The sequence below is a fragment of the Gadus morhua genome, unplaced genomic scaffold (assembly GCF_902167405.1).
Source record: "Gadus morhua unplaced genomic scaffold, gadMor3.0, whole genome shotgun sequence".
Classification (NCBI taxonomy): Eukaryota; Metazoa; Chordata; class Actinopteri; order Gadiformes; family Gadidae; genus Gadus; species Gadus morhua.
Window position 1 is genome coordinate 1 of NW_021964120.1, and position 9,438 is coordinate 9,438.

Below are 9,438 nucleotides of genomic sequence, written 5' to 3' on the forward strand. Positions count from 1 at the left end.
GATGGCACCATGGCACGGCACACTTCGTGGCAGGAAGTTTATTTGGAGCTTCTGGTACCACTTCCTGGCCTGCAGATAGCCTATCAATGAGAGTTGGTAGTATTTTGCTTTAGCTCCTAGCCAGGAGGAGATAAGGCTGAGATTAAACAGGTGCTATCTCCCAGGGAGGAAGAGATACAAAGGAGGGGAGTCCCTGTCAGTAATGATCACACACTGCTGGTAAAACGCCTGAAGGCCAATATGTGTGTCGTATGTATATATGCTCTATGTCACACTGTGGGGTTTACACTAGTGCTATAGGGGAGCTCTGTAGCATAGTGAGCGAAAACATTGCAGCAGTTCTTTGAGTACAATACATGCAGAGGGAAGTAGGAACTTCACCCTGCATTTGCAATCGAGGTTTGTCGCATTCAATCACAGATTTCCATTACCCTTTTACCTATTTCAGATGTGCCATTGTTACCGAATATCTTGAAGTCCTGATACGGGAAAGCTACCGATTAATCCGCAGAGTTTAGTAAGAGCGTGTTATACTGGTTTCCAGTGCATTGTTTCAGAGTCTCAGATTTCCTGAAAAAGTCCAGTGGAACCTGTTGCGGTAGTGCGTTGGATGGCGGCTAGGTGTGAGCGAGTCAGAGCAGGGACGGTCTGCCTGGCCTTCTGAGGGTGGCAGGGCCTCGATAAGTCCTCTTCAAACTTTACCATTTGCAAAATGCCAGTGTCAACAGTAGCCCGTGGCTAAAGCACTCTGATCTGGCTAGGCACACATCCAGGGAGCTGAGTGGAGCCTGGTCTGGCCTAGAGACTGGGCTGGGACTGGGCTTCGATGGGGTTAAGACTGGTCTAGACCAGGGCTGAGATTGGACTAGGCTAAGAGTGGGCTAAGACTGGGCTAGCCCTGGGCTAGGACTAGGCTAAGACTGGGCTAGGAGAGGGCTAGGAATGGGCTACGATTGGACTAAGACTAGGCTAGGGTCAGACTACATTTGACATAGGGACTGGACTAGGAATGCACTAGGTCTTGCCTAAGGACTGTCCTAGGAATAGGTCTCCCCTAGGGATTGAGACTAGGAATGGGCCTAGGACTAAGGCCCGACTCAGCAACCCTTGCAACCATCACCACATAATCACGTCATGAGCCAATCCGTTTGTCTATTTTTTTTTTTTTTAACCATCGAGCACAGATGAGTAATGTCCCCATAAGAGCTTACATCAGAGGAGGAGGAGGAGGAGGAGGAGGAGGGGACGAAGAGATCAAGCAGATAGCTGGAGGGATTTTCTCAGTGCCCACCCCCCACCCCCCCCCCCCCCCCCTCCCTCCTCTGTTGCAGTCTTCTGCCATGTACAGAGGGTAGAGGGCAGCTGGCATTAGCTGGGGGAAAGTCTCAAGCAGGTGTTGGTTATGTTGTTTCTGACCGGTCACAGATCCTTTCCTGCGTAGAACTCCTTGTGCCACGTCTGTCTTTATGCACCCTATTAAAAAGCCACCATCTTTGAACTCCATGAGCCAAAATAATTGATTCACTAGTGCATTGCATTGTGGGATATTAAGTCTAGTGTCCAGTGCTGGACACTGTAATATTTCCCCGGAAATATTATGCACTTTTTATCGGTTTGATACAAAGGTTTAGGAAAGAGGAATAATCTCACATACTGCTTTAGCCTAGGAACTAGCATGTTAGTATGGAATTTAGGACGCAGCCCAGTTTATGTTTTTATTGTAGTGAAAATGTACCAAGATGGGGGCTTGGAATGTGCTTGACATCATGTGAAACCGATCCATACATATAAAAACAAATGCAAAGGATTCCTCCCATTCCTAATAGACAGGTTATGACAGCTAATGCAATAAAGGGATTATTACTGTTGCCACAAACTCTAAGTATCTTCCAGCAGGAAATGAGCGATGTTACGCTCGGTCGACATGTTTCTACGTCATTGCCTGCACGATGGAGAAAAACAAACATTTCAAAGACAAACTGACAAACAACCCAACGAACAGACCAACGCATTCAGACGCATATTGCGGGACATATAACAATAATAATTATACAAAATACAGAGCCAGAGAGAGGGGCCCGCCTCCCCGCCCCGCTCAAACATCTTCAGTGGAGCCCGAGAGCGGAGCGAGGGGAGGGAAGGTGGAGGACATGATTTAGCAGTTTACCCCAAATGTTTGCCTCTGAATTGTAACGCCATGGCTCAAAGTCAACCTGAGAAGTTTCCCAAGACCCGCGGCCTGGGGGAGGCAGCGCTGGGCCGCGGCCCGACCCCCACCCTCACTCCCAGCTCCCCCCCCTTCTCCCCCATCTCCCCTTAACCCCACCCCCCCCCAAGGCCTCACACTCACCACGGGCCAGTCTGCAGGGCACCTACGGTGGATTGAAGTCAGGCCCTGCAGGGGCGGAACACCAGCCCTCCCCCCCTCAGCACACACACACACACCACGCACACACACACACACACACACACGCACACACACACACACACACACACACACACACACTACACATACACACACACACACACACACACACACACACACAGACACACAGACACACACACACACACACACACACACACGCACACACGCACACACACACACACACAAACACGCACACACATACACACACATGGAAACGCACACACATACACACAAACGCAAACACACACACACACTAGATTGCACACGCACGCACATACACACAAACACACACACACACACACACACACACACACACACAGACTGACGCATGCATGCCCGCACACACACACGCACACACACACACACTCACACACACACACCTTTGGGGCCTCTGTGTTAAGCTGATGCAGGGCCTCTGCCTGCCCACTGTGGCCCTCAGCTCCGCGCGGCCCCCGGGACACCATTATGAAACACATCGGGCCCTCATCATCCATCATATCTCCACAGCACTTTAGAATATGACTCAAATGGATCATATATGGATATATTATCTATGGATTTATGCATCCTTTTTAGATGAAAAAAAAAGAATGGAACGCTCATTATTGCTTTGGGAGGTTAATTGTGTTATTCCGTTTGGCACACAATGTCTAATTTTGGTAATTACCTATGTTTCATCTGTGTTAGTTTCATTGTCTGAATTGAGTACCTGTTTTTTATAGTTTGTTTATACCTTCCATTACTATTCAGCTAGATGTTTCGATCAATAAATCACGGTTCAACCTAATTCATTGCATTAAATGGTTGAATGGCATGAATGTGCTTGTTAATATTTTTACTAACAAAGGCAGTGGGCAAACCACAGAGGCAAACTAAACAAATGGGTTTTAGACAATTTATTGTCTTGTAATAACCCCGGGTTAGGCTTAATCAAATTTCTACATTAAAATTGGCATAACAATCAATGAGAAGTAGGCCTAAAAGGACAATTTTTTTCTGAGTAAATTAAAGAAATCCAACAATGTGATTGGAATTTTTTGACATCATGCATCGTTCTTCTCAATGTAGGGGATTGATTAGTACACCTTTGTAGGTCGCTTATTAAGCATATTTTAAAGTCGTATATTCTTCTTTTTCGTGAATCCGTTTCCAGCATGCTGTTATTGCGTTCGCTGCTCATAAACATGCATGCTTCCCAAGTTTTTGGACTGCTGTCTCCCCCTATTGGCCAACATGTAACCTGCAGTTTCTTCTTTTGCCTGTACTCTGCTATGAAGGTTCTCCGCTGCACACGCTGAACGAAGGGTGAGGAACGGAATACAGAGAAATATTAAAAACATATTAAACAGAAATTCATGGATGAATTCTAAGAAAAAATATTTTCCTAGCCCAGATCTACTACTCTAAAATGTACACATGATTTTGAAGTTGGTTTTTCTACATTTGATAAAAAGTTGTAAAAATACAAATAACCATGCATGATAATCTAGGGTAGGTGTACTTATTTTCAGTTGGATAATAACCACAAGTCTTTTCAGCTAATATGATTTCCAATTCAAAAAGAGTTTGGTTTTTATTATATTCAATTATAATACATCGAAGCTTTAATTTAAATGACGTAGATTATGTTATGAAAAAAAACGAACCATTTGTTTCCTAAAGTTTCTATCAGTTCTATCTGTAAAACAGACGGAGGGCGGAGCCGACGGGTGGGTCGCATTTCGGGTCCGCCCCCAACACGTATTACCCAATCACTTCCTCGCCGAGAAAGATAAAACCAGGCTTCGTCTCCTCCGAGTTTAGAGAAGCCAACCTCCAGTCCCGCGGTAGATGCCTTCACTCAGTGCTTTTATAAAACATTGCGTCCAACGCTTGCACTTGCATTGCAATCCAGACAAAACACGCAGTTTAATAGAAACCCTCTAAGGAACAAAAAAAAAAACTTTTGACTGTTTTTGTCAACTTTTGGAGGAGGAAAGTTTGGACAGTCGAAGTGTGCACGGACTCAGACTGTCATTGCAGTCTTAAAACCCACAACGCTTGGATTTTAGGAGAAAGGATTTTCTCTGAAAGTAATTTTTTTTATTGCAACAAGTTGTCCTGCAACATTTTTGTTCGCATGAATCTACTCGACCCCTACCTTAAAATGACAGAAGAACAGGAGAAGTGTTGTCACTCTGACGTGCCAAGCCCCAGCATGTCTGAAGAAGACTCCGTTGGCTCTCCTTGCCCGTCCGGCTCTGGGTCAGACACCGAGAACCACCGGCCGTCCGACAACCACCTCCTCTTAGGACAGGACCATCCTATGGGTGAATACAAGAAGGAGGCGGAGGAAGAGAAGTTCCCCGTGTGCATTAGAGATGCCGTGTCCCAGGTGCTGAAGGGCTACGACTGGACCCTGGTGCCCATGCCGGTGCGCGTAAACGGTTCCAGTAAAAATAAACCCCACGTGAAGAGACCGATGAACGCCTTCATGGTGTGGGCTCAGGCTGCACGGAGGAAGCTGGCGGACCAGTATCCACATCTCCACAACGCCGAACTCAGCAAGACTCTTGGCAAACTTTGGAGGTAAGGTTATAGGCTAATTCTCGTCTATTCTGCAGCACTCGTTTCCCCCGCCATATTGTGGCCTTCATATCACAATAATGTACTAATTCTAATTGTAATGTTATTAGACTGTTATTGTTTTTATTGTTGAGTAATTATTTCCCCCTAAACTATTGAACTATGAATTGCATGATCTACCGCTACAATAGTTTTACAGGTTGATTTTTATGTATGACATTATAATAAATGGGTCCTAAATAGTATATTTTTTTGCTGCAATTCCAGACTTTTAAACGAAGGGGAGAAGCGCCCGTTTGTGGAAGAAGCCGAGCGCTTAAGGGTTCAACACAAAAAGGACCACCCGGACTACAAATACCAACCGAGGCGGAGGAAATCTGTCAAAAACGGTCAGAGCGAGTCCGAAGACGGCGAGCAAACACACATATCTCCAAATGCCATCTTCAAGGCGCTGCAGCAAGCCGACTCCCCAACCTCTAGCATGGGGGAGGTGCACTCCCCCGGCGAGCACTCAGGTAACGTTCGCTCTTTAAAAAAAAGTATACAAACCTGTATTAGCCTCCCGCTCACTGCATGTCAAAGACGCCTACGAACTAGCATTACTCTAGCACGGGACTTTAGAATCGAATTACCTACCTGCGAGTCCATTATAATAGCCTGAAGGGCATTTGTCTGCAAACACCTGTTAATGATTTATGATTGGCCAGTCGTTTGCAGCGGGCTATCTTGCATACACACCTGTCCAGGTGCCGCATGTCTGCCTTGTAAATGTGTTACAGTACCGTCAGCGCATGCAAATAAAGGAACTAATTTCCCCAGGGCCGAGAGCAATAAATATGCCAGAAATGTTTTAATACAAACACCGCTGCGGCTACTTCCGTGTAGCTTGACGTAAACGACCTAAGACGACCCGATCCCAAAGGCTAACCCTCACATGTTGCGTCCTCCTCAGGTCAGTCCCAAGGCCCACCGACGCCCCCCACCACCCCCAAGACCGACCTGCCCTCAGGGGGCAAGGGGGAGATCCTGAAGCGCGAGGCTTCGGGCCGTCCCGCGCCGGAGGGCCGCCAGCTCAACATCGACTTTGGCGCGGTGGACATCGGCGAGCTGAGCAGCGACGTCATCATCAACATGGGCAGCTTCGACGTGGACGAGTTCGACCAGTACCTGCCGCCCCACAGCCACGCCCACGCCCACCTGACGGCCGGCGGCTACACGGGGAGCTACGGCCAGTCGGCTAGCCCGGGCGCCCACGCCTGGATGCTGAAGCAGCATCAGCAGCAGCAGCAGCAGCAGCAGCAGCAGCAGCAGCAGCAGCAGCAGCAGCACTCTCTGACCACGCTGGGCGGAGACGGCGAGCAGAGGACCACCCAGATCAAGACGGAGCAACTGAGCCCCAGCCACTACCGCGAGCAGCAGGGCTCGCCTCCGCAGCACGTGGCCTACGGCTCCTTCAACCTGCAGCACTACAGCCCGGCCTCCTACCCCTCCATCACCCGCGGGCCGTCCCAGTACGACTACTCAGAACACCAGGCGGCCGCAAACTCCTCCAGCGGCACCGCTAACTCCTCCTCCGCCGCCGCCGCGACCGCCGCCGCGTCCTCCTACTACGGCGGGCAGGGCTCCTCCGGCCTCTACGCCGGCTTCGGCTACATGAACCCCAGCCAGAGGCCCATGTACACCCCCATCGCCGACCCCACCGGAGTGCCCAGCGTGCCCCAGACCCACAGTCCGCAGCACTGGGAGCAGCAGCCCGTCTACACGCAGCTGTCCCGGCCCTGAGGCCGCCCCCGTCCCCCCGTCCCCAGCGCAGACTGTGTATAAAGTTAAGAAAAAAAACTCAAGCCCATCCTCCCCCCTCTACCCCAAACCCAGCCCCACAGACTGTTCTCTCCGTAGACCTGGCGGCCTTTTGTACCGACGTGCCACACGCGCCCTTCATCTCAGATCTTCGCCAACCACCCCCCCCCCCCCCCCCCTCCTCTCCCTAAACCATCACAAGGACCTTTTTTTTTTTTTTTTTTTATATATATATTATTATTATTTTTTCGATAGTACTGAAAATATACCTTTTGGAACGGCTCACAACAGTGCCTTTTTGTATTGCTCGGATTTGTGGTTATATTTTTCTAGATATAAGGTGCGAACATTGTGACGTCCTCTGTGAGGACATATGGGTTCTCGATATTTTTTAGTATGTACTGTGTATGTGTTCTGCTCCGCAGCCCCCCCCCCCCCCCCCCCCCCCCCCCATCCGCCATCATCCTGATCAGTGTCATCATCTTCATCACCACCACTGCCATCTTCATCATCAACTGAGGGGGTCCGGACTCCCCTCCCCCCCTCCCCCCTCTGTGGCCTTACTAATGTATTTTTGTACAGGAATGAAGTTACATCCTTTGACCTTATCATAGCCTACATCCCGTGATGAATCTCTGTACTGTACATATTTTATTGTGATTCCTCTGAGATGCACAAATGGAGCGAAGCTGACGTGTCATCGTTTTTAAATCCTTTTTAAATCGATTGGTTGATTTGGCAAATACGTTGTTCTCTTTGTCTCGCTTGGTCTCAAATTGTTCTAATAGTGCTGGGAGGAAGCTAGTCCGCGTTGCTGTGGCGTTCCACCAGGGGCCTTACCTTGTTGCTAAATGTAATGGAGCAATGCTTGTCTGGTTGTTGGTGTTTTTACTCCGTTTTAATCCGGGTACTGCCTTGATGCCGTCGGTGTCTGTGGAGCCACAACCGGTGTTGCTGTGTCAAAAATAATAGTTCTGATATCCTGCTGAAGGAGCTGCAGGAAGTGCGCTTTGACCTTTGCCCCCCCTCCAGGTCTCAGCTGAGTCTGGCGTCCCCTCTATCATTCCTACAGCCTGGTCCACTCGTCTTAACCTTTCGTTCTTAATTTATTCTTTAGCATTAATTTTATTTGAAAAAAATAACTATTTGCAATTATCTTTTTTTTTTCTCTCCCAGCAAATAACTGAAATGAAAAAATGTGTTTCAGCCAGAATAGTTTGCTGTTATATGTGGTACAAATTTGTTTATTTATCGTCGGTAAATGTTTCAATTTAAATGTTTTTTTTTTATTCTCCTCATGATCTAGTTATTTGCAGATTACGTATGATTACAATAAACACAATTTTAAAGTCTTTCTTTAAAAAGATAAAAACTGGAAGATTTCTCTTTTCTTTCTAACAAATTAATGGTTGTGGAACTTATGGCTGTATGTAAAAAAAAAAGTAGAATCACCATGATTTTTTTTTCAAGCAGTTTTGTCATTTTATATTCAGTGCTGTTAGTTCTCATGTTGTCCTCTTCTAAATGCAGTTTCAATAGATAAACATGCCATGCCTTAAAAGCTTATATTTTGTATTACATTGTTTGCAATAAAATAAACATATTGAAAATAAATGTAAAGATGTTTCGAAATCACTTTTATCAATGTTATTCTTATGAATTAAATAAGAACTCACAGTTACATAATTGGAGAGAAACTTGATTTTGGAAATACTATTGTAAATATAACATGAATATATATTTTAGTTAGTTAGTTTACTGATATATTTAGATGTTATATGACAATAACAAACAAACATTAAATCTAAGTTTATAGTTCAATCATGTGTATATATATATATATATATATAATATATATATATATATGTGCGTGTATGTGTATATATGTATATATATATATATATATATATATATATATATATAGTATATATATATATACATACTAACCCATTTAAACAGAAGCCTGGTACAATCCACTGGGAAACAGGCTCTCTGAACACAGCATAGAGTTGTGCTCGGGGAGTGCCGCACTCCGATTGGCTGTGCCTTCTCAGACCATGAGGTCACATGGCCATCATTACCACGGCCAATTGAGAAGATGTATGTCCACACCCCTCCCCCCTCCCCCCCTCCCGCCTGTATACTCCACTGCCTAAAGAAACAAACTGAGGGAGAAAATATTTTCTATACGTTACCAGTCTGGGTTCTGAAGGCATTCGGTGAGCTTTAATAAATCAGGGGACAACGTAAACATAATCAGGCGCTAGGTTGGGGAACTGTAGCATAACGTTGACGTTTGCAGCGGTGTAGCAGTGGTTTCAGATGAGGCCTCTGTCCTCACGTCAACCAGACTAAAGCCCTTCTCTGCCACCCACCGCTGCACTCAGCGTCACGAGACAACCGGTCATGGCTTTCCTCCGGCGTAGTCCCACCAGCGCTGAACAACTGCGCTCACCACATAAAATGCACAAAATAAGAAAAGAGCTACTTTGAACATTTACGTTTAATCGCTTCCTCACATTGTGAAGTTGTATTTACATAGGTCTTGAAACATATTTTGCTATTTAAGATATGCGTAATTAGACAGACATAAGATTGACACCTAAAATGACAAGGCAACAATATTGTCTTGTAATATTGCCTTTTGA

The 9,438-nt window shown here is 46.3% G+C and overlaps 1 protein-coding gene across 1 annotated transcript; it reads left to right on the top strand.

Annotated features, from left to right (window-relative positions):
- The first annotated feature begins 4,212 nt into the window (after nucleotides 1-4,212).
- Nucleotides 4,213-8,425, top strand: sox9a (SRY-box transcription factor 9a). Its single transcript, XM_030350254.1, has 3 exons — nucleotides 4,213-4,993; nucleotides 5,258-5,505; nucleotides 5,943-8,425. Exons 1-3 carry the CDS (start codon nucleotides 4,545-4,547, stop codon nucleotides 6,770-6,772), a joined length of 1,527 nt encoding a protein of 508 aa, XP_030206114.1. The 5' UTR covers nucleotides 4,213-4,544; the 3' UTR covers nucleotides 6,773-8,425.
- The last annotated feature ends 1,013 nt before the right edge of the window (nucleotides 8,426-9,438 follow it).

Excerpts from the sequence above, each read along its gene's own strand:
- sox9a (XM_030350254.1), top strand. The coding sequence starts at position 4,545 with ATGAATCTACTCGACCCCTACCTTAAAATGACAGAAGAACAGGAGAAG. Across the intron at positions 4,994-5,257 it reads ACTCTTGGCAAACTTTGGAG|ACTTTTAAACGAAGGGGAGA; the intron begins GTAAGGTTATAG and ends CTGCAATTCCAG. Across the intron at positions 5,506-5,942 it reads CTCCCCCGGCGAGCACTCAG|GTCAGTCCCAAGGCCCACCG; the intron begins GTAACGTTCGCT and ends CGTCCTCCTCAG.